General features: G+C 30.4%; 2 protein-coding genes across 4 annotated transcripts in view; both read left to right on the plus strand.

The window, feature by feature from the left end:
• On the plus strand, window positions 1-26503 carry LOC124369394. The gene is made up of 5 exons (XM_046827395.1): window positions 1-4; window positions 2348-2590; window positions 2948-3174; window positions 24583-25697; window positions 26074-26503. The coding sequence occupies exons 1-5, from the start codon at window positions 1-3 to the stop codon at window positions 26501-26503; spliced, it is 2019 nt and encodes a 672-aa protein (XP_046683351.1).
• Window positions 18697-27551, plus strand: part of LOC124368784 (cytokine receptor) — a 98377-nt gene continuing 89522 nt past the window's right edge. For all 3 annotated transcript variants that reach the window (XM_046826153.1, XM_046826154.1, XM_046826155.1), the window contains exon 1: window positions 18697-18920. The gene's annotated coding sequence lies outside the window, so the exon portion shown is untranslated. The remainder of the gene's footprint in view (window positions 18921-27551) is intronic.

Here is a 27551-nt window from a genome sequence, read left to right on the forward strand (position 1 = left end):
ATGGGTAAGAGCCGCTTGTTTTGGACCAAGTCCAAACTTGGAGCAGTAAAGTGTAGAAAGTAGGAGAAATATTTCACCTTAAAGCGTTGTTTACTTACCGGTTCTATTTTTAGAATATTTAGCTAAAATTAACTAAATTATGAACAAAGCATAAGTTATGTCAAATTGTATGCATTATTGAATAGTTAGTTTTAAATTCACTTTTTTATAGCCTTGAAGATATTAAGATATAACAGTTGGGTGTGACCTGAATAATTACTGAACTACAGGTAACATAATAGAAATAAGATTATCAGGTTATTCCGAGTTTTGACTCAGTGTCTGTAAGCTGGGCTTAGTATCACCTAGTTCAAGGATAAAGTTGCATTGTAACTAAGGAAGTAGTTTCCTTTTATCTCGTAAAAGATATTAGTACTTCGTAATTAAATCAAAAAACCATTTACCTTTACCTTTACCTTGACCTTTACCTTAACCTTAACCTTTACCTTTACCTTAACCTTTACCTTAACCCTTACCTTAACCTTTACCTTTACCTTAACCCTTACCTTAACCTTTACCTTAACCCTTACCTTAACCTTAACCTTTACCTTAACATTTACCTTAACCCTTACCTTAACCTTTACATTTACCTTTACCTTGACCTTTACATTTACATTTACATTTACATATACATTTACATTTACATTTACTACTAATGATACATTTATATTAGTAGTAAATGTATTTGTTATATGGTTATAAATCGATGTAAAACCATATAAATGAATATTAAACATTATTTTCATATAGATACTACGTAATATTTTAAAGTAGTATTGTGGTTGTAAATTGTACACTTTGGAAGTAAACGTGATTCATACCATGTTGGACTATCTTCAGTTTTAATTAACCCATATGGCCTAAATTGCAGCTAGCTACAGAATTTAAGTTTCAAACACGCAGTCTATTTTTTATCTTGTGTTCAAGGCAATAAAAGAATTTTTAAATTGACCACAGTAAGTAGTTAATCATAGTAATTGTCTAGTTTTTTGGCTTAAGCCTATTTTCATGTTGAAAAATAATTAAGAAATTTGTGTAATACAGAAATTAGTACTCGAGTTGGTTTACGACAATCCTCCAAACAAAAACAATTATCACGGACAATAGGTTTTGTCAAATGTAACTGTTAGTAAGTAATTGTTCCAGTAACATTAACAAATTGGTATGCTTATAAATCAACAATAGTGCCTGTCGCCCTGGCACTGAAATCATATAGTTAAAGGTTTCTAAAATAATAATTCGGCACAAAGCGACATTTTAGACGCCCGTGCAGACAACTCAGAACTTCTAAACATGGTATACACGCAAACTTGCTGTACTGTATAGGAATGTACTGTATTATAGTTTTACGTGTTATTACTCGTTCACTAACACGCAAACTCCCTGTATGCGATCTGCTTTAAGAAGGTATGATATCTGGTTTCAACCATTAATTCGATCTAATTGAAAATATTTTTTCTATTTTTAACCAATGCCTCCAAAAAAAATGTAAGAACCAAACAAGACAACGTGGAACTGATATAGCAATTACCCTATGATTTTCTAATAGAATAATTCGTATTAGAAGCGTTTTATCTACACTTTAAACTTTTCATCAATTTGCCAAGACGTTTTCTAAGAATCATAATTTATGCAGAGCAATGATAGATAAAAATTAGTAGGAACATCCTTACAAGTTCACTATATATCATTTACCGATACATAATGCTATAATGCATACTTAAATAAATAGTTTAACATTTAAAATAATAGGGTTATCTTATAGTTGTTAGGGGTTTCTGATTAATGGTTATTAGCGAATAAAACTTTGATATCAGATCAATGTCTGAACTGGCTCAACATTGCAAACGGTATTTTGTTTAAAAATAGCCAGATATTACTAATAATTTTTAAACCTTGGTTCGATAGTGAACTAATGATTTCCCCACAATTTCTTTTGTTTTAAAAGTCGACCGTCATCAGGAGTGTACACTTTTGCGTACCAAACCTTATTGACTAGAGATGTAAAGATAAAAAAGTTATTTTTTGTATTTATCTTCAAAATAAACTCAGGGTTATATATTTTGAAAGATATCTCCTTGCGCTCCAAACCGAAATGTTAAAACGTTCTAATTTATCATATCTCAAAATATTCTAGTGCTATCATAAAACATCATGCACCAAAAAGTTTTAAACTTTACCTAGCTCTAGTATTATTTAGTTTAGAGTAAAAGTGTGTCTGGTTAAACTTTAACAAATAAACCCAAAATTGAACAAAATAGACAGGAAAAGTATTGAAATGAGAAATGTATACCAATAATCATTATAGTTTTACGCACCTCAAGAACCCCAGAGGATAGGCAACCTTCGCAGACTGACACGCAGACGCCATCACACGTGCAGCCCGGAGTACCTGTCAGATACCCTGGAACTACTGGAACTACTCCCTGGAACTACTCCCCCGGAAGCTGTAACGTCACTCCCCGGGGAGTCCTGGTCACATTATACACAGTGAAGAGCGTTATTCAGGCCATTTCCATGTGCAACACTGAACCTATACCCCTCAGGAGATGTGTGACCTTGGATATGCCTACTATTTGGAACTATACACCCGGGAGTGGGTATAGTCCCCGTACTTAACCAGGCCTTCGCAATCTAGCTCAGGGGAGTATAGTTCCAGTATTGTACATGTTCATGGTCTGAATAACAACCTCAGCGAGTGTAGTTCCAGAGATTGGTGATGTTCTGAGACTTAAACAATCTCCTCTATAGGGGTTTTAGTTCCAGTGCTGTTCATGTACATGGTCTGAATAACAATCTCAGCGAGTGTAATGCCAGAGTTGGTGGTGTCCTATGACTTAAAATACATGCCCTCTGGGGATTTTAGTTCCAGTGCTGTTCATGTACATGGTCTGAATAACAATCTCAGTGAGTGTAATGCCAGAGTTGGTGGTGTCCTATGACTTAAAATACATGCCCTCTGGGGATTTTAGTTCCAGTGTTGTTCATGTACATGGTCTGAATAACAACCTCAGCGAGTGTGTGCCAGAGTTGGTGGTGTCCTATGACTTAAAATACATGCCCTCTGGGGATTTTAGTTCCAGTGCTGTTCATGTACATGGTCTGAATAACAATCTCAGCGAGTGTAATGCCAGAGTTGGTGGTGTCCTATGACTTAAAATACATGCCCTCTGGGGATTTTAGTTCCAGTGTTGTACATGTACATGGTCTGAATAACAACCTCAGCGAGTGTAATGCCAGAAATTGGTGATGTTCTGAGACTTAAACAATCTCCTCTATAGGGGTTTTAGTTCCAGTGTTGTACATGTACATGGTCTGAATAACAACCTCAGCGAGTGAAGTGCCAGAGATTGGTGATGTTCTGAGACTTAAACAATCTCCTCTATAGGGGTTTTAGTTCCAGTGTTGTACATGTACATGGTCTGAATAACAACCTCAGCGAGTGAAGTGCCAGAGATTGGTGATGTTCTGAGACTTAAACAATCTCCTCTATAGGGGTTTTAGTTCCAGTGTTGTACATGTTCATGGTCTGAATAACAACCTCAGGGAGTGAAGTGCCAGAGATTGGTGATGTTCTGAGACTTAAACAATCTCCTCTATAGGGGTTTTAGTTCCAGTGTTGTACATGTACATGGTCTGAATAACAACCTCAGCGAGTGTAATGCCAGAAATTGGTGATGTCCTAGGACATAAAATGCACCCCCTCTGGGGGTTTTAGTTCCAGTGTTGTTCATGTACATGGTCTGAATAACAACCTCAGCGAGTGTGTGCCAGAGATTGGTGATGTTCTGAGACTTAAACAATCTCCTCTATAGGGGTTTTAGTTCCAGTGTTGTACATGTACTGTACATGGTCTGAATAACAACCTCAGCGAGTGTAATGCCAGAGATTGGTGATGTCCTAGGACTTAAAATGCACCCCCTCTGGGGGTTTTAGTTCCAGTGTTGTTCATGTACATGGTCTGAATAACAACCTCAGCGAGTGTGTGCCAGAGATTGGTGATGTTCTGAGACTTAAACAATCTCCTCTATAGGGGTTTTAGTTCCAGTGTTGTACATGTACTGTACATGGTCTGAATAACAACCTCAGCGAGTGTAATGCCAGAGATTGGTGATGTCCTAGGACTTAAAATGCACCCCCTCTGGGGGTTTTAGTTCCAGTGTTGTTCATGTACATGGTCTGAATAACAACCTCAGCGAGTGTGTGCCAGAGATTGCTGGTGTTCTAGGACTTAAACTACATGCCCTCTGGGGATTTTAGTTCCAGTGTTGTTCATGTACATGGTCTGAATAACAACCTCAGCGAGTGTGTGCCAGAGATTGGTGATGTTCTAGGACTTAAACTACATGCCCTCTGGGGATTTTAGTTCCAGTGTTGTTCATGTACATGGTCTGAATAACAACCTCAGCGAGTGTGTGCCAGAGATTGGTGATGTTCTAGGACTTAAACTACATGCCCTCTGGGGATTTTAGTTCCAGTGTTGTTCATGTACATTGTCTGAATAACAACCTCAGCGAGTGTGTGCCAGAGATTGCTGGTGTTCTAGGACTTAAACTACATGCCCTCTGGGGATTTTAGTTCCAGTGTTGTTCATGTACATGGTCTGAATAACAACCTCAGCGAGTGTGTGCCAGAGATTGGTGATGTTCTAGGACTTAAACTACATGCCCTCTGGGGATTTTAGTTCCAGTGTTGTTCATGTACATGGTCTGAATAACAACCTCAGCGAGTGTGTGCCAGAGATTGGTGATGTTCTAGGACTTAAACTACATGCCCTCTGGGGATTTTAGTTCCAGTGTTGTTCATGTACATGGTCTGAATAACAACCTCAGCAAGTGTAGTGCCAGAGTTGGTGGTGTCCTACGACTTAAAATACATGCCCTCTGGGGATTTTAGTTCCAGTGCTGTTTATGTACATGGTCTGAATAACAACCTCAGCAAGTGTGTGCCAGAGATTGGTGATGTTCTAGGACTTATACTACATGCCCTCTGGGGATTTTAGTTCCAGTGTTGTTCATGTACATGGTCTGAATAACAACCTCAGCAAGTGTGTGCCAGAGATTGCTGGTGTCCTACGACTTAAAAAAAATCCCCTCTATAGGGAATCCAGTGTTGTACATGTACATGGTCTGAAGATGCCCCTTGGGGCATTAATTTGTATCCTCTTAGAGTTATCATATACTGTCCATGTAAATTACATTGGGCTCTTAATAACTAATTTATTATGTTTCCATTAAAACTTACTCTTTTGAAGAACAAAATGATAGCTGGTGATAGTAACACTTACTTTAAAATGAATACTTAATTTTCTATAAGATTAGGAAAAATATTTATGGAATTATAGATTTATAGAATTGTATGCAGTGTCATTTTAGAGCTAGGAGGAATTTGGTGTTTGTGAAGTAAACCGTGCAATTTTTAACAATACATTTTCTTGTTTGATATATTAAAGAATCTTGATCGGAAGCTACATTAATTAAGCCATTGTTGCTGGATTTAGTTACTCAGATATACCAATGAGGGTTCTGTAGAGAAATGATTTCCTTCTTTAATGGCCTGGAGGTTTCTTCTACTGGATGGAGAATGTATGAGAGTAATCATGACTTCATGCTCTTTCAGCCCATCGTATTGTGAAGTCTTGTTTATCTATAGAGTTCCATGCAGTAGACCTTCAGCAAATTAACTGATTAAGGATATTAGAGGCCAAAAGAGGTAATAATTTTGCAAGTAAAATTAAAATATAACAAAAAGAAATTGTTAAATAAACAATTGAGTATGAAATACTGTTCAAATGACCATAAACGAATCTGAGAAATCAAACAGTAAATTGAATGAAAAAATAACCGAATCTCTGTTTTACAGTTCAGGTTTGCTTCTAATTTCTTAAGCTGTTTGAATGAAAAATCACAAAATAATGAAAGATCATTTTTTAAATCTTAATGAAAAATCTCTGAAATTGAATGAAAAATTATTTTTTTAAAGCATGAAACATTTCTGACAAAATTGAAGTTGCAAGATACTAGTGATTATCAGTAGGATCATGAATGTTTGACAAATAAAAATAAAAAAGTTACAGGAAAATTCAAATATGAATTGAATAGTGAAGTTTTAAAAGAATTTTGTGGATTTAGATCGAAAATGTACTTGTACAAATATCTAGATAAAAATCCAGTTAGATGTAAAAGTATTAGGAAAATGTTCTAAACAAAACAATAAATATAGATAATTTGAAGAAATGTTTATTCAAAGATAAAGAATAATTTAGAGACATGACTTGCATTAGAAGTTATAATCATCAATTGTATACAATCACAATAAACAAGTTAGCACTGAGCTCAAAAGATGATAAAGAATTGTTCTAGAAAATAAGATAGATACAGTACCGTATAGTTATAAGAATGAAGCAAAATCTGATATATTAGATTAATTAAATAAAATTGGAAGCTTTGAAAATAATGATTATAAATGGAAGATGATTTAATTCACTGTCACAAATGTAAAAAGAAAACTAAAAATATAGATTCTAAAATTTTCAAATTAAAATGGATTGTATAGAATTGCAGCAAAATGTAAAACAAATAAAAGTAAATTTATATAAAATCCTAATGAAAAGCTGATGATTATTAAAAAGGAATTGAAGAATAAAGAGGAGATAGAGATTGAAGCTAGAGAAATTCATGCACCAGTGAGAAAAAGTTTAAAAGTAGAAATATAATAACTCTAGGAATTGACGATTTGTGGTCAGCAGATTTAATAACAATGGCAAATTATTCAGAACTAAATGACGGGTTTAAGTATATGCTAAATATTATAGATACTTTTTCAAAATATGTTTGGTCCAGGGCAAAAAAAGAAAAAAAAGGAAAATATGTTTTAAAATCGTTTGGAGATATAATAAAAGGTACAATAAATATTGTTCATAAACCTCCAAATCTTTTACACACAAATAGTGGTTTGGAGTTTCAAAATAAAGTATTTAATGGAGGTTTGGGAAAATACGTCAAAATTTATGTTGTATTTTCAACAAACACAGAAAATGAAGAAAATCTAGTGTCGTAAAGAGATATAACAGAACTCAAAACAAGAGAATGAAAGTTTTTTCGAGATTAATAAAAGTTTTGAATGGGTCGATATTCTAAAAAACATAGTAAGAAATTATAATAATTCATTTCAAAGTACGATTAAAATTAAGTCAAAAGATGTAGATCAAAATATAGAAAAAATGTTGCTAGAAGCGTTTTCAAGTACTTTCCAACAGAAATTTACAAAAAGACGAAATTTTCAATTAATGATCATGTAAGAATTGCTAATAAAAAACAAACATTTTCATCCAAATAAAAAAACAATTGGTCTAGAGAAATGTTTGTAATTGATCAAATTATTAACACAGATCCTGTAAATTATAATATAAGAGATTATTTAAATAATGATGAAATAACCGGATATTTTTATGAATATGAATTGAAAAAGTCAAAACTATAATAAAAATTGTCTACATAAACGGAGACGCAAAAGAAATGTTCAATTTGTAAAGGCTTGAAGGATTTTTCTAAAGATACAGTAGAAAAGACGGATTACAATATATGCCTAAGGATTGTCATCGAAAATATTCAAAGGGATTATATGATAAAATGGAAAAATTAATTTTAGAAGATAAAAATGTCATATTTGTAAAGCATTATAGTAAAGATAATAAGGATGCATATTGTAGAGATTGTGCAAAAAGAATTTTCAGAGAAAGTTAAAAGAAACAGACTCATAGTGAGTGTGGACGAATTGTTGAATATTTATGTAATCTTCAACAACATTTATTTGCAAACAAGATATCATAATTCAAGAGTTTAATAAAATTTATCATCATGTAATTTAGATATTTTGTAAATCAATCGAGGTTCTGTCATAATTGTAGTAAAATGATTTCCGTTGTATATAATATTTAAAGATTCTTTCATTTGGTTACAAAGATTTATACTATTTGGATCACCATGTTTCAATAAAATTTCTATTTCTGGGTAATCTATTTCAAGTTCTTTCAGTCTTTTTGGTATTTCTCTTTTTTGAGCTTTGATTACATAATAAGGATATTCCTACAAGTGATTCTTTTTAATTAAGATGAATACATGAGTTTTCGTTTATCAAAGTCTTTACCGATAAGATCTGGTTTCATTAGGTCGATTTTTACACTCTTTTTTGCATATTTAATTTGTAGCTGTTTTATTTCACCTTTTAACTGCTTAATTTAGTTTTTAAGTCGATACTCAACAAATTTCCTTATTGAGGGTAAATAAAACCTCTTTTGAAGGATTTTTGCTAATTTTTTGTGTGATCTCAAAATCAGAGAATAGAGGCCAGATTCATTTTAAAAAATAGTATGTTTTTGAATATTTTCATGAGTTTCAATGCTAATTTGTCATCATCATCGACATTTAATATAATTGCTTTCTTTGTATTTTCATATTCTAGAATTTCTGCAACATCTTTAGCTTTGAACCAAATTTCATTATTTCCATTTAAAATCGTTAAAATACCGTTGTTATTGAATTTGAGTAGGTTTGTTAGGTCTACAGCTGAGCCCATTTAGATAGGAAAAAATAGTATAAGACCAGATTCAGTGTTTGAATCTTTTTGTGGTTGAATATTTTTCAAGTGGGTATTCGAGTGACCCCTTGTTTTATAAGATAAAATAGTGGTATTTGTAATATTTAGTAAGACTCCTTCTTTAATCTAAATAAAAAGTTGTTTTACTCTCATTTTTTAACAAATTTCCTTCAGAATCTTGAACAGTTAACACAATTTTTTGAATTCTTTTTACATTTTTTCTAATTGGAATATAATCGATTTCATTTGGGTTTTTCATCCAAAAGCAACGTTTGGAAAAATCATGTACAATATTTCCAATTCTTTGTGAGAATGCTCAGAATGTTTTTTTCAAAACTTGGTTCAACAGGATTACAATGTACTTCAATTACATCAAATGGTCTAAATTTTGCAGTTTTATTTCCTAGATATGAGCGATTCGGTTCAACTGTTGCTTGAATTTTTCAAACCGTAATAGATCTAATATAACTGCCAAAAAATTTATTCTAACTGGTGATTCTATTTGAATTTTATTTAAAACTGTATTGATTTTGAATTAATTTTCATTAAACTTAAAGAAAAAGTTAAGAAATTTTAATGTGGAATTGTGAATTTAGACTTGATTATGTATATTGGATTTGTTATTATAAAAATGAGAACAATACATATTATTTTGATTCATATGGAAGAATTGAGGACCACCAATAGAACTGATCAAATATTTGAAAAATCAAACATTTATCATAATGATTCACAGATTCGAGACTATAAAAATCCTAAGATTTGAGGACATTTATGTGTTTTTGTTTTGAATGAATTGACTAATGACAAAGATTTTAAAGAAGTTGTCAACAAATTATTATTTAATAAATATGGATTCACAAAATATGTTTGATGTGTTTGGCACCCAAATCAATACAGGAAATTTACAAAATATAGACACTTTAAAGAATGAATTATTTGAAAATCTTTTACAAAATCTGCTGGGTAATTCGTATTATGTTAAAATAGAGATTTAAAAAACAAATTTGAAAGCAAGATTCTTTTACAATCAGATGTACTCCAGGTAAAAATAGGAGATTTAAAAAACGAATTTGAAGGTAAAATTAAAAATAATTTAAAAACAAATGTACTCGAGCTAAAAATAAAAGGTTTAAAATTGAATTTGAGGATAAGATTAAAAATCTTTTACAATCAGACTTATTTGTAGTAAAAATATAAGATTTAAAGGAAGGAGAATTAGCAGTGTTAGTAAAGGAATTCATTCTTTTGATTTTATTGTAAAAAGCAATTAGATGATCATATTAAAATGTTTGATGAACAAGAAAAACATTATCAGAATCATAAACATGTTAAAGATTTTATAACAGAAGTGTATGAAAAGTTTGAAGCTATAAATAAAAGATCAGTAGATGGCTTTGGTGAAATTGGTGAAAGATTAACAAACTTGGAGGAAAAATGTAACACATGTAAAAATGATTTCAATAATCATATTCAATTCAGTGAAAGAAGTATTGATAAATTAATGACTGGAATAGATGAATTCAATAAATTTAATCAAGATGTTAATAAAACTTTTGAAAATATTGATAACAGATTTAATGGATTAGACAGTCATGATGACTAATTTTAAATTTTTCTTTTATAAATAGTAGTCTTATATTGTGTGAGGTGTAAAGAAAAACTGGAACAAATTATATAAAATATTACGCAAACAATAATGCAGTTAAAACAAATTCTGGGAAATGTGCTGATTATAATGCTAAAAAAAGGCAATTCATAAAAACTTGATTTGAAATTTTGTCTTAATAAATAGAGATGGCGCAAATGTACCCACCGTTTGATCTTTTTATAATGCAACACGAAAGAAACTTATGAAAGAACATTGGAACGATATTTCAAAAAGGATGAATTATCTTTGGATATGATGCGATTGTACATTAATAAGTTAAATTGGTTTAACCTTACAAAACATAAAAATCTTTCCTCAGAATTCATCAAAGAAAACATTTATTATCAACTGAAGGACTATAATTTGTCCTTTACTTAACTTTATCAACACTTGAGTCCAGAATTTTTGGAAGAATTTAAAGATTCAGTTGATTGGATTAATATTATAGATCATGGAGATTATTATATATTATATAATATATTTTTATAGAATATATTTTATATTTTATAAAAATATTTATAAAATCTTACGATACTATTAACAAATTTCATTTTTATTAATTACATTTTTTCTAAATAAATTATGGATTACTAATAGTATTCAGGCGATATTAAAAGGGCAGTTTTAAAAACATTTTATTCAATTAGTAAGCAACATTTGAACGAGCCAACTGAGTTTAATCATGATTTTGGAAATAATTTTTGCTTGTCTAAATTCAAGTTTTATGTTTGTGGAACTTTAACAAAACAAGATGGTCAAGCATATCTTAGAACAAATGATGTTAAATTAATTAATAATTTCATACCATTTTAATTCTCTAAAATTGAAGTAAGAAAAAACAATAAATTGATAGAAGAAATTGAAGATTGTGGTCAATTAAGTACAATTATTATAAAAGTGATGTTTTTTCAAATAGTTTTGAATCAAGTTTTAAATTTGGACAATTTTAAGTGGTTGGAGATTTGTCACATTTCGGCTTAGGATCTTTGAAAATGTAAATGTTCTCATCTGTGAAGGTGGATTTTACATTAGTTTCATGAGAGCTGAAGATGATGATACAATATTAAAAACAAAAACTGGAAATTACATACCACTTGATGGAAAAATTAGAATTAACGAGTTTTTTATTTGAGTTTCTATGATTGATTATCATAGGAATCATGATTAAAGTTCGGTTGATTGATGAAACTACAAAAAGTTAAAATATTATGCTTAATTTTCTAGATTGGCAATGTATTGAGCAAAAAGGTATTTCTGGAAAAACTCATTCCTTCGATATCAGAAATATTTTCAATCCTAAGTTTGTTATTGTTGGGTTTCAAACAGATAGACAGAATAATCAAGAAAAAATCCTTCAAAGTTTGATCATTTGAATGTTAAAAATATTAGAGTAAAATTGAATAGTTCTTATTATCCAGATGAATTACAAAATTTAAACATTTCCGGAGGTCTTTTCAGAATTATGTATCAGATGTATCAAGATTTTAAGAAAGTTTACTACAAAAATATGGAAATGTTTTATAATCCAAAGAATTGATAGTAAATAGGCCAATTTATGTCATTGATACAACGAAGAGTATGACCAATATTTCTGGTTCAAAGAACAATATAATTATCAATATGGTATTGCAAAATGGTGTTATAAATGTGATTTGTGTTGTTTTTTCTGAGAAATTTTTTTCACATGATGTAATTAAGAATTATAATAGAGAAATTCAGTAACTTTTTTTAAATATTTTATAAACTATTGGTTATATATTTTTTATATTTTGTAAAGATGTCAAAGACGCTGCTAGATGTACTTATTTTTAATTTTAATAGTATATCTTTAAAAAAATGGGGATGATATAAAGAAAAATCTATTTCAAGGTCATCTTAAGGGTTGGACCGGAAGTGATGATTTAAAAAAAATACTTTAATATTTACTGATCCTTGTACCTAATTTAATCAAAAAAGCTCCAATAGTTCTCGAGATATAAGAGTTTTAAGATAATGAATAATTGGGGTAGGTTTTGAAAATTTTGTTATTTTCAAGAAATTTTAAGTTTTAGATTTGTCCAATAATTTTTTAATTTTTCTATGAATATTAAGAAATAGGGGATGCTTTCACCCTAGTGGATAAGTTAAGTCGAAATAATTAAGTATTCGCCATATGTGTACCAAATTTCATTGAAATAAGTAGTTTTTGAGCTATGAGTTTTGAAATCTTGTATTCTTGATCGTTAGGTAGTTTTTTAAAGGAAAGTACTACATGTAATACACATAGCGCGTTCTTTCACTACTAAAATGTCAGTAACGTAGATTAATAAGTACCGTATGCAATTTCAAGAATAAAAAATTTATTTTCGTAAAATGTTTTAACACATTTTTTTTTAATTACAGAGAATTTGACATATTTGAATATACATTACATTTGTTATTTTTTACTTGAGATTATGTTTATAAATGTTTTGTAAAATTATTAGTTCTCGAGTGGCCATTGTATTTGTTATTGTGTATTTACATCTGAGCTAAGGCTTTGCTCTTACCAAGGTTTGCCTACGTACTATTTGATAAGGAGTGGCTATACTTATTAAATACACAGTACAGAAGCATTCCAGTACGCATTGGTAAAACCATTGCTCTATTCTAGTGTTCTCTCTTCTCTCAAAATAAATAAAGTATGTGCGAAATAAAGTATGTGTGAAATAAAGATCCAAGCCTATGAATGGCAGAAGTGATCGTGTCAGAGGCACAAAGAGAGAGTAAGAGTGAAATACATTAGAGTACTGTGGCCGAGTAATGGTTTTGCACTTTTTTACTTTCAATTTTACAACTTCTTAAATTTTCCTTTTTCTTTCATGTAACAAAGCATTCATCGCCATTTTACAGAAAAAATATTTTTATTAGTTTTATGGACATTTATATAGTCCAAATGCACAATGGTATAGGATTGCACAATACATTATACCAACAGTTCATAATAAATTAAAAGAAGTTTTAAGATAAAACTGGTAGAAGTATGTAGGGATTTAAAGTGTCATTATTTACATGACATGGAAAAGAAAAAGGTAAAAACTTTTTAAGCACATTCTTTGTTTTTAGGTAGAGTAGTATTTGGTTTCCTGGCTTATGATTATGTTTCCGTGGTTCTACTACTTTTTCGGATTAGTATAGCCTAACGTACCCCTGGCAGGAAGATTACCTATTTTAAGGTTTAATTAAAGGTTACCATTTTAAGTTTAAATCCTTAGAAACCATCCTAATAATTCCCGCTTTAATGTAACGACAATGCATTGATAGGCAATTAAGTAACACACTTAATGCTGTGATTAACAGTTTTATGGAAATTACAGATTTGAAACAAAATAAATAATTGTATTTGTAACTAAACATTTATGTTTGAAGTGACCACGAAAGGGATTTTTAAGTTTCATGGATAAAACCCAATGCCCGCAGTTAGCAACCCAGAATAAACTCCAGTCTGGTGTTTACGACCCCCATTATTCATTTACTATTAAATTACTGAGTAACACTTTTGACAATCTCCTGAACGAAGTGGTGAGACTTGGCCGAGTCTAGTATTTATATAATTATGTTATATATGTATGGGTCATATTTATAATGATATTGCCGGTGATCGTACTCGTACTGGGAATTCCTATAGTCCACGAGTCTATGGAGCAAGACAACCCTTAGATTGTTAATATCATAAAGTATTCAACCCTTTTCAACCCAAGTAATAAATTGAGAGTACTACATTGTAGTATTAATATTTCAGTAACATACTAATGTACAGCACTAGGCTGTTATGGGACCATCGGGTAAGGGAATCAGTGTAGCATAAAACACTGATATTAAGATGTCCAACTATAAGGAAATCTTTATTTTTAAACTCAAAACATTTTATAAGAATTCAAGTTTTCAAGAAAGCATTGCTATGGCTATTTGGTGATCTATATAAGCCAACAATAGTCATTTTTCTATTCCACATTAGGAAGAAATTAATTCATCATTCATCAGGGTTCAAAATTCATCATTCACCCTCAAGGGGTCTTATTTCATCATGAGACGTCTCTGTTTTTCAGATCAAAATGCGATCACTTGATAGTATATGAGCGTTTCCCTTCTCAGGAGGGAGCTCAGTTTGTCAACAAACTGCCAAATGTTATTAAACATGCCACAATGCCCAAGGCATTTAAAACTCGCCAAAAAAACTACATTGATCTCAGAAGCGTTCTACAATATAGACGAGTACATGGACTAGCTTGGTTGACCACATGATTGGCTGACCGACGCCGGCGACTGAGTGTGAAATTCCAAAGAGTAAGAATTAGGATACATGGAACACAATGTATGTATGACAGGAACCTATATGTCATGTATGAATCCAGCGCTTTAGTCCATGTTCTTACTTGACAACACTGCTATAACATGTACATCTTCAAAAGTAATAAATTATTGTTATTATTATCTAAATTATTTATCATGCTTTAGATAATTCCCCCAAATTAACTGACACAAAAAATAAAGGGATACTTAATTCATTGTAATTAACTTGATAAGTGTTTAACTTATAATATTTATCTAAACCACAGATGTACTAAATAGTTTTGAACAGTTATTCTATAAGTGTTATAGCTATATCCATATATTAGTGGCAGTACAAAATAAAATGTAATTAGGGTTATTAGTGAGATTTGTTAGGTTATTACGTGACATGAGCTAGACCCAAGTATTTTTATTTAGCGCATTTTTGTTCATTCTTTTCCATAAATGCAGTTTCTGATATATCACTCGCAATCGAGGTTAATTTAAAATTAACTATTCAACATGTAAACATATTTAGTTTAGTGTAATTTCACATAACGGAAACGTATTTTTCATTTAAGTAAGGAATAATAATCGTCCAAATACAGGAAGAAGGGATCTTTTAATGTTTATATTTTTTAAATTACAATACTTAATGCCTTACTATTCGTTATTTTTGGCTACATAAAATAATCCTTCTCGTATTTGGATGACAAATTGGTTCCATATTTAAAATTACATTTTGTGTAAACAAATATAAATTGTTATGGAATTTCATAATGTTTCGTGATAGGAAGACTACTAACTCGAAGGGTGCTTTTTCGTTCTTTGACGGTATTGATGGCCGATTTGGTAAAACTAAACACAATCGAATGCCAAGGTACTGATAATTGTAAATTAAAAGTGTTATAAACCTTGAAAGAGTCATTCTTCTCGTATATGGACAATGATTCTTCCCGTATTTAAACGATAAAACAGTTAAAAATATAATCCCGCTGAATAATATCTCTTAAGATTTACCATAAAATCCGCTTAAGAAAGAGTTTTTTAAATCCTAATAGTTGGTACATGCAATATTAACAAAATACATATTTTTTATACAATGAAAATTCATGCTTAAGTCAACGTTTGAATACGAATGAGAGATTAAAAACTACCTTTATGGATGTTTTTTATGGATCCAATGCACAATATCCAGAATAGTTCCCTTGGTTTGTACCGATAATTACGATTAATACTCAGTGATCGTTTAAATTTTGGCAGTTTGGTTTAAAATCTTGTACAAAATATAGTACTAAAGTTTTAATCAAGTATCAGTGCAAATATTATAAGTGTATGTACAAAATACTACAACAAGTTTAGAAACACTTTATATTTCATAATCTAAAAGGTTTGGACAAAATATGGCAAACATCATGAAAACACGAAACGTAATTACATTATATGAAACTAACATAACACAAGGCTATGATTTACACTTTTTTACTGTTTTATATATAATAAGAATTTTACACTTTTGCTAAATATAATAAAAAGTTAGGAGATTAAATTTACTTAGTTTTATGTATACCTCGTATACTGTTTTTATACAGTTATTAACCACTATTAACGTTGTTAATAAATATAAGCGTTAACATTGACTTTATTCATGGAAAAGTAATAGAAAAGTGCAACATGTATTACAATATATTCTATGATATAAAGATTTAGTCACCTTTTCCACAACCTCACAATGGAATCAAAAGTCGGATCAAGAAATCGGAATTAATTTCAGAGACAAATAACTAAATATGATTGATTTATATTACGAACATTTACATACAAATGTCTATAATTTGCTCCCGAACATTCTCCTCCTATTCTGAGGCTTTGATTACGAAAAGTATATACCCGGAGTGTAGTATATAGACGTTTAGTTGTATTAGTTTTGTATAGAAAATGTATAATGTTGGTATCACTCATTAGCAAATAAACCAGCCGTGGCCGTGTAAATAACTGCACGTTATTTAAAGTCACACACATTAATGGTTGTTCTAGTATTATGTTCTATCACTTCGATTTAATGATAATATTATTGTGCGTTACTATGTGTTGTATATTTACCTGCGTTTCTAGATATATTTAAAAATTCTGAAATCAGTGTTTTCTGTAGTCAGCAAAGCTAAGGGGGAGAAAATGTAGCATATTGATATACAGTTGTATTATTTTCATATATAAAACGTATAATATTGGTACAACTGATTAGCAAATAAACCCGCCGTGGCCGACCAACAACCTGTTTCCGTTCTTCCTTTACCGTGACCACGACCAGAGATGCTGTTACGTGAACATATCCCTGAAAGGCCTCGGTATTGAATTAAAACAAAGTGTATTTATTAATCCTGTCAATGTATGTATTTTATGAGTGGTATTTAAACAAAACATCACACGGAGATTGTGTAGGAGAAATGTCCTTCGGTTAAGCTAGTTACTTGAGTCTGGTGACGCATAAGTGGCGCCACCATAATAAATATTTAAATTAATGTTGTGTTTTTCATTTTTTTTTTACTTAATACAACGTTACTTCTCTATGCGATATATTTATAGTCACTTTACTTTCGTTTGCCGCTAGGTAGCACGCAACCACATATTTCTGCAGTAAACTCACAAATACTTGTAAAACCTAGTTCGTTGTTAATAATATGCGTATTTTAATTTTCGAGATATGTATCTGTATTTGTGCCCAACTTCAATAGCTATGTATGTACGTTATTTTCTACAAACTAATAATGATTGGTTGATTAGCTCAATAATGTAGTCTCTCATTAAATAGATGCAATGAAATGGCAAATCTATAAGTAATGAAACGTATAATTCCTCAGTAAGGAGCATAATTCAAATACAGATTCAATATAATATCTTTATAGGTCTACTGTTGAATGCTGTGCAATATTTAATCGATTTAAATATTACTTGAATAACGATATTCAAGTTTCAAATTACGTTATTAGAACAATTCGGATTTTCAATTGGACAATGCTTCGCATTGTTGAAATCTATATCTTATATTTGACGCTACTTGAAAATATCCATAATAATATCTTGATGATGGATATACGCACCAGAAGGTAAAGTGCGCTCTCCAGATATGTCTTTCACAATTCCCTGATCTTCTACTAGATATTATTTTAATTCTGCCAGGACCGGAAAAGTAAGTCTGATACAATATCTGTACGATTTTGCATTTATATAAAAGCGGGACCATTTTCACTGTTAAACAATTCAAGATTAAAACAATTGGGCTGCTGGTATATGGCATTCGAGTTCAGAACAACACGGAGCAAGGTTTAATAGGTCAAATTCGAGTTTTTCAACCTGATATCCAGATTTCTCCTTTTTCACAAATCATGAGATATGCAGCAAAGGGAAATATTCTAAATTCAACAGTTTTTCATCAATGGGAATTTTCTATTAGGATTTTATATTGTATTTGTGAATACAATGTATAACAGTAGACGCAAATATGTCTGTTAAATTTTCGGCTATGAAAAAAATCTAGGTTGGAAATCTCGTTTTATGTCGGTTTCTACTAGTTGGTGAAACAAAATGTTATTTGTATAAAGCTTGTACATGTTCAAGTATACGAGTTCCATTTTTTTTTTGTTTTTTAGTATATATTTGACGAGACAGAATCTATGACCACAACTTCACTTTGAGGCTAAGGAAAAATATATCTTGTATAGTCGTATTCAACATTTTTTTGAGACTACAGCAAAACTTTCATGTTAAACATTGCCTCTAAAAATATTTTTTTTTTAAATAAAGTACTTATGGGTTTATAAAACTAACGAGTGTATCATTTTGTTTAAATAAAGTGGTAAAAGCTGAAAATGATTCATAAATCTTAGAATTTTCGAAATTAAAAAAAAAACTGTTCGTCTGGTATTGCGTTTATAAATTTACACAAATTTGTAAAATGCACTAATAATGAAGATGGTATGAGTGTGTTGTAATATAACGAGAATTAAGCCAATAGTTGCAATACTACTCTTAATTGGCTACAAAAACCAAAAGCATAAGGCCAGGCTAGAGGACAGAAGTGTCTAAGATTTTACCCCACTCCACACTATTCCCGACAACTTAAGGAAAGGACGAGAACAAAATGGCGGTAGTAGAGTCCGAGTGAACGTCATGGCACTCAGTGCGTTCTAAAATTTTTCTAATTTCAAAATTTTTTGATATTGTGTTTTCACATTATTATTATTATTATAGGTATATAGTTTAGTTTTAAGTTAGTGTCAAGTTCAGCCAAGTGTAATAATTGTGTGAATCTGGGTTATTTACGGATCTTTTGAGAAAGCAGGTATGTTCGCCATGTTTAAAGAAAACAAAGTATCTTAATTTAAGTTCACAAGTATTTTAAAATCGCAATTTAAGGCCTGACTAAATCCAGGTATTCCACAATTTTTGGAAATTAAATAAAAATCTGTCATATCGTTGTTTATGAGGCATATGAGAAAACTGTTAAAATTATAATTTGTAATGTTTTTGTCTAAAAGTACCGTACGTCATTGACTACTAAGCATGGAGATGCTTACTACAATAACACCTTATAGCTGTTGAGAGAGTAAAACAGGCCAGTTATTAAAAATTGAATAGGAAATATTACTTTTTAATTTGACACTTTGCAGTTTGTATGCTGTTTAAGGCCCACCTCCAGGAATACCTAGAAAACTTTTAATTACTAAGGGCATATAGGCTGCCAGACAGTATCAGAACATCCATTTTTATTTAGAAAATTGTTATAAATTTGCTTTACTCTTTCTTATATTATTCAAGATTGTCAATTTTCATAATGAGTTATTGAGCTAAGCCTAATTACATTAGCTTAGGGAAGCGATTAAATGGGAGAAAGCTGTTAGCCTAGCCCTTTTAATAAGGAATTTTTTGAAATAGTAAATACTATCCAATCACACTAAGACTCACATGGTTGTAAACAGGAAGAATAACACTTTATACAATGAAGCTTTTAACTATTTAAAATCCTTAAGGGATTTTGTTATTGACTGGATGCTTTTGTTAATGAACCACCATTCCCATATTTAGAATCTGAGAAGAAAATTTAAGTTATGTCAAAAATGAACTCTACGAACAAAATTCAGTCCATGCATTGGTCAAATACGGACAGCTCAAATTTGAAGTTTTAATCCTTAAATGAAGATGTTGTGATTTGCTGGATAAATAAATGTACCTAGAAATATTCAAGACACATGTAATTATTACATGTTCCAATCATATTAACACTCATATTTGTGAAAACAGGAATAATAAAACGTCACATAATAAGACATTTTGACGTTTTAATCCTTAAATGAAGATGTTGTGATTTGCTGGATAAATAAATGTACCTAGAAATATTCAAGACACATGTAATTATTACATGTTCCAATCATATTAACACTCATATTTGTGAAAACAGGAATAATAAAACGTCACATAATAAGACATTTTGACGTTTTAATCCTTAAATGAAGATGTTATATATATATTGTTATATATCTAGAAATGTTCAAGACACATGTAATTATTACATGTTACAATCACTTTAAAACTCATATTGTTTAAAACAGGAACAATAAAACATCATATAATAAGATATTTTGACGTTTTAATACTTAAATGAAGATGTTGTTATTTACTGACTAATTTTTGTAATGTGCCAACATTGCAGTATTTATATCTTAAAAAACTTTAAACTTAGGTGAGCATAATGAGTGATACTATTAGAACAAATTTCAGCCCAAACACTGTCCGAAAAGATCAGTCTAATTTGGTACCCACAATTGGTTTTCAACATCACCATTCATTGGATGTGATGCAGTCATTGGATGTTTTCCTAGGGATGTTTATATATATAGCTTTTAATTTTTCTGTCATGAACTGTGGCTTGAATCCTCTTAGAACAGCCATATTGTAAATTTTACCACAAATAATAAATTAAAAGTGATTTATAGGCTAACATTGATGGTAAAAATCGCTATAAAAAGAAAAACTTATAAAAAGCAATTATTTAATGGCCCATATGAATAGTGTGTTTACACATTCTTTCTTTCATTTGTTGTTTAATAAAATTATTTTATATGTTCTACTGGATGGTTATTATTTTTCATCTTTAATTATAAATAAATTAAATAATGCAATAGGAAAAAATATATATTTATATATATAAATAAACATAGCTAGAAATGTTCAAGACGCATTTAATTATTACACGTTACAATTACATTAAAACTCATATTTTTTAAAACAGGAATAATAAAACGTCACATAATAAGACATTTTGAAGTTTTAATCCTTAAATGAAGATGTTGTGATTTGCTGGATAAATAAAAAATGTACCTAGAAATATTCAAGACACATGTAATTATTACATGTTCCATTCATATTAACACTCATATTTGTGAAAACAGGAATAATAAAACGTCACATAATAAGACATTTTGACGTTTTAATCCTTAAATGAAGATGTTGTGATTTGCTGGATAAATAAATGTACCTAGAAATATTCAAGACACATGTAATTATTACATGTTCCAATCATATTAACACTCATATTTGTGAAAACAGGAATAATAAAACGTCACATAATAAGACATTTTGACGTTTTAATCCTTAAATGAAGATGTTATATATATATTGTTATATATCTAGAAATTTTCAAGACACATGTAATTATTACATGTTACAATCACTTTAAAACTCATATTGTTTAAAACAGGAACAATAAAACATCATATAATAAGATATTTTGACGTTTTAATACTTAAATGAAGATGTTGTTATTTACTGACTAATTTTTGTAATGTGCCAACATTGCAGTATTTATATCTTAAAAAACTTTAAACTTAGGTGAGCATAATGAGTGATACTATTAGAACAAATTTCAGCCCAAACACTGTCCGAAAAGATCAGTCTAATTTGGTACCCACAATTGGTTTTCAACATCACCATTCATTGGATGTGATGCAGTCATTGGATGTTTTCCTAGGGATGTTTATATATGTAGCTTTTAATTTTTCTGTCATGAACTGTGGCTTGAATCCTCTTAGAACAGCCATATTGTAAATTTTACCACAAATAATAAATTAAAAGTGATTTATAGGCTAACATTGATGGTAAAAATCGCTATAAAAAGAAAAACTTATAAAAAGCAATTATTTAATGGCCCATATGAATAGTGTGTTTACACATTCTTTCTTTCATTTGTTGTTTAATAAAATTATTTTATATGTTCTACTGGATGGTTATTATTTTTCATCTTTAATTATAAATAAATTAAATAATGCAATAGGAAAAAATATATATTTATATATATAAATAAACATAGCTAGAAATGTTCAAGACGCATTTAATTATTACACGTTACAATTACATTAAAACTCATATTTTTTAAAACAGGAATAATAAAACGTCACATAATAAGACATTTTGAAGTTTTAATCCTTAAATGAAGATGTTGTGATTTGCTGGATAAATAAAAAATGTACCTAGAAATATTCAAGACACATGTAATTATTACATGTTCCATTCATATTAACACTCATATTTGTGAAAACAGGAATAATAAAACGTCACATAATAAGACATTTTGACGTTTTAATCCTTAAATGAAGATGTTATATATATATTGTTATATATCTAGAAATGTTCAAGACACATGTAATTATTACATGTTACAATCACTTTAAAACTCATATTGTTTAAAACAGGAACAATAAAACATCATATAATAAGATATTTTGACGTTTTAATACTTAAATGAAGATGTTGTTATTTACTGACTAATTTTTGTAATGTGCCAACATTGCAGTATTTATATCTTAAAAAACTTTAAACTTAGGTGAGCATAATGAGTGATACTATTAGAACAAATTTCAGCCCAAACACTGTCCGAAAAGATCAGTCTAATTTGGTACCCACAATTGGTTTTCAACATCACCATTCATTGGATGTGATGCAGTCATTGGATGTTTTCCTAGGGATGTTTATATATGTAGCTTTTAATTTTTCTGTCATGAACTGTGTCTTGAATCCTCTTAGAACAGCCATATTGTAAATGTTACCACAAATAATAAATTAAAAGTGATTTATAGGCTAACATTGATGGTAAAAATCGCTATAAAAAGAAAAACTTATAAAAAGCAATTATTTAATGGCCCATATGAATAGTGTGTTTACACATTCTTTCTTTCATTTGTTGTGTAATAAAATTATTTTATATGTTCTACTGGATGGTTATTATTTTTCATCTTTAATTATAAATAAATTAAATAATGCAATAGGAAAAAACTATATATTTATATATATATAAATAAACATAGCTAGAAATGTTCAAGACGCATTTAATTATTACACGTTACAATCACATTAAAACTCATATTTTTTAAAACAGGAATAATAAAACATCATATAATAAGATATTTTGACGTTTTAATCCTGAAATGATGTTATTATTTACTGACTTATTTTAGTAATATGTCACCATAGCAGTTTTTTTATACCTAAAAAGAAATCAAAATAAAGTTACCATAAAGAATGATTGTCTTACGACAAATATCAGCCCAAATACTAGTCCAAAAGGATCAGTCCAATTTGGTACCCACAATTGGTTTTCAACATCACCAGGGGATGCAGTGATTGGATGTTTTTCCTAGTAGTTTATATACTTAGCTATTAATTTTTCTGTGGTAAACGTTATCTTGAATTCCGTTAGAACAGCCATATTCTCCCTTTTGCTATCTGTCCCTTAAGTATGGCAGCGTGAGAGGTTTAACCTTATTTTGCGTAAGACGTCTTAATCAACTTGTAAGCAAACCAAACCATTTGTCAGCCTCTTCATCCATACCCTTGCTATATTTAAAACAAATTATGGCCTCTAAGTAAGGCCGGTCCTAAGTGAATTTGGTTCTAAGAGGGCCAATCTTTATATCAGAGTCTATGTGTTATAACATAACTTTCATTCAATGTAAGAATGATAATTTCCTTATATTTATAAAGAATTGCTTCATACAGAGAAACATTTTGGTATCCCACAAATTATAGTTATAAACAGTTTAAACATGATTTTCATTCCTTTGTAAGACTGTTTAATGTATATTAAGATAGCCAAAAGATGTAAAATTTACATCAAATAATAAATTATAAGCGCTTCATAGGCTAACATTGATGGTAAAAATACATTAAAAAAAGAAAAAGTTATAAAAAACACATACTTTATTGGCGAATATGAATAGTGTGTTTACATATTCTTTCTTATATTTGTTGCAATAAAATTATTTTTAATGTTCTACTGGATGATTATTATTTTTCATCTGGAATTATAAATAAATTAAACAATGAAAAAGGAATGTATATATATGTAAATATATATATATATATATATATATATATATATATATATATATATATATATATATATATATATATATATATATATATATATATACATTATCTTGAATTCCGTTAGAACAGCCATATTCTCCCTTTTGCTATCTGTCCCTTAAGTATGGCAGCGTGAGAGGTTTAACCTTATTTTGCGTAAGACGTCTTAATCAACTTGTAAGCAAACCAAACCATTTGTCAGCCTCTTCATCCATACCCTTGGATATTTGTTCTAATAGTATCACTCATTATGCTCACCTAAGTTTAAAGTTTTTTAAGATATAAATACTGCAATGTTGGCACATTACAAAAATTAGTCAGTAAATAACAACATCTTCATCTAAAGATTAAAACGTCAAAATATCTTATTATATGATGTATATATATATAAACATATCTAGTAATGTTCTAGACGTATAATATTACACATAAATATCGTTATTCTGTGTAAACAAAATATTTTTAAGTTTTATTCAATACTATAGTGAAATTTTGTATGCACTGAACAAAATTAGACAATAAATTTCAAGAGGTATTTTAAAAATATAAAATGGGACATTGAATGCACAAGACTTAAGGAACAGTACATCCGAGCCCTAGAAAAAGAGCAGTGCACAGGCCGAATAGAAGACAAAACAGAGACAATAGCCAGGAAAAAGGACTACGACTTAAAGCTCAAAAAGCTCAAAAAAGAGTCGGTAGCAGCACATATAAGTAACTCCGAAAATAAGCCCAGAGCCCTATGGCAAATAATAAACAAAGAGAAGACAGCCAGACACAAAACGAACAACCAAATACACCTTCAAATCAATGGAAAAATACTTCACAACCCTGCAGAAGTAGCAGACTGCTTTAACAAATTTTTCTCCTCAATAGCACAAAGAACTCTCCAAAACAGCCACTTAAATGCCACAAATACTACAAGCCAAAATCCCCCGCCACTCACTAACAACACTTTTCAGTTCGAACCAACAACAAAAGAAGAAGTGAAGAAAACAATAGACTCCATGAAAACAAAAACCTCATCTGGCCTAGATAACATCTCATCAAAACTAGCAAAAATCTGTAAAGAAGAAATTTCTGATCCCCTAACACACATCATAAACATATCCTTACAACAAGGGATTTACCCTGAAAAACTAAAAACAGCAAAAGTATACCCGAAATACAAAAAAGGACCAACCACCGACATGACTAGCTACCGACCAATATCACTCATATCCACCTTCTCCAAAATTATTGAAAAAATAGTACTGGAAAGACTTTTACAATATCTTGAGCACAATAGCCTACTAACTAAACATCAGCATGGTTTCATGAAAGGACGATCCACAACCACGGCCTTGATTCAACTTATAGAGCATGTCATAGACAAACTGGAAGAGGGCCACACTGCTACTAGTTTATTCTTAGACTTTACAAAAGCATTTGACTGCTTAAATCATAAACGCCTTCTTCAAAAACTAAAAAGCATGGGTGTAAAAGATAAAACTGCAGATTGGTTCTGGAACTACCTAAACAACAGGAAACAACTGGTGGAAATCCAATACACTAAAAACAATTTATTAGAAAAAGTTCAGTCAAAAACTGCCGACATGCAGATGGGAGTGCCACAAGGATCAGTGCTGGGCCCGGTCCTGTTCCTACTGCTTACGAACGACCTACCTGACTACCTAGAGCACATCTGCCACACAACCATGTACGCAGATGACACTGTCATAACAATATCTAACAAAACCACGCAACACCTTGCCAGAAGTCTAAGCAGCGCCCTAATCACAACAAAACAATACTGCATCTCGAACAACTTAGTGCTAAATGACAATAAAACTGTTCAAATAAACTTCTCCACCAGGCAAAAAAATACACATCTTCCAATCACTGACCTAGAAACAAAAAAACCAAACAAATCACCTTGGTATATTAATTGACGAACATATAACCTGGAAAGCACACACTGAACAGCTTTGCAAAAAATTAAGCACCAGCATATTTGTAATACGCAGAATTAAACAGATTAGCAATAAAGACGCAGCTAAAACAGCCTACTTTTCACTATTTGAGACACATCTCAGATATGGTATAGCACTATGGGGAGGAACAGCTAACTGCAACATGGAGAAGATCCTCAGGCAGCAAAAACTAGCAATAAGAGCTCTAGAAGGACTCCAATACCAAGAAAGCTGCCGGGAAGCATTTAGAAAATTGAAGATCCTCACAGTAGTAAACTTGTACATCCTAGAAGTAATTCTGCATACGGTACACTCAAGAAAAACTAGAAACAGAGACCTTCACCAGTATCACACACGCCATGTCCTTGACTTCACACTGCCTGTACACCACCTGAGCCTCACAGCCAGGAAACCATCATATAAGGGAGCAGCCTACTTCAATAAACTTCCAGAATCCCTAAAGAATGAACCACCCAAACGTTTAAAAAAAGCATTAACTGCCTGGCTACAAGAGAGACCGTTTTACTCAGAAAGTGAATTTTTAAACTTGTAACTTAGATTAAGCTATGTAATTTTTGTACAACCATGAAATCTGTACCAATGACGCATGTACTGTTCTCAACGAACATGTCAATAAAGTGTATTGCCTATTGCCTATTGCCTATCACTTTAAAACTCATATTGTTTAAAACAGGAATAATAAAACATCATATAATAAGATATTTTGACGTTTTAATCTTTAGATGAAGATGTTGTTATTTACTGACTAATTTTTGTAATGTGCCAACATTGCAGTATTTATGCCTTAAAAAACTTTAAACTTAGGTGAGCATAATGAGTGATACTATTAGAACAAATTTCAGCCCAAACCCTGTCCAAAAGGATCAGTCCAATTTGGTACCCACAATTGGTTTTCAACATCACCATTCATTGGATGTGATGCAGCCATTGGATGTTTTCCTGGGGGTTTATATATGTAGCTTTTAATTTTTCTGTGATGAACCGTGTCTTGAATCCTCTTAGAACAGCCATATTGTAAAATTTACCACAAATAATAAATTAAAAGTGATTTATAGGCTAACATTGATGGTAAAAATTGCTATGAAAACAAAAAAAACTTATACAAAGCAATTATTTAATGGCTCATATGAATAGTGTGTTTACACATTCTTTCTTACATTTGTTGTGTAATAAAATTATTTTATATGTTCTACTGGATGGTTATTATTTTTTATCTTTAATTATAAATAAATGAAATAATGCAATAGGAAAATATATATTTATATTTATAAATAAACATAGCTAGAAATGTTCAAGATGCTTTTAATTATTACACATTACAATCACATTAAAACTCATATTTTTTAAAACAGGAATAATAAATCATCATATAATAATATGCTGTAGATGGAGCTTATATTGGTCACTTTTAACTTAGATGAAAAACATAAAACCAATATTTAAGACTTTTTTATTGATTTGTGAGGCCTTTCAACAGCGAGGCTGTCTTCTTCAGACACATCACAAAAGTAAATACAAAAAGTAAATTTGATTATTAATAATAGTTAACATATGTGATTTAATATTAATTTGTCCTGTGT

Source organism: Homalodisca vitripennis, chromosome X, assembly GCF_021130785.1.
Source record: "Homalodisca vitripennis isolate AUS2020 chromosome X, UT_GWSS_2.1, whole genome shotgun sequence".
Taxonomy (NCBI): domain Eukaryota; kingdom Metazoa; phylum Arthropoda; class Insecta; order Hemiptera; family Cicadellidae; genus Homalodisca; species Homalodisca vitripennis.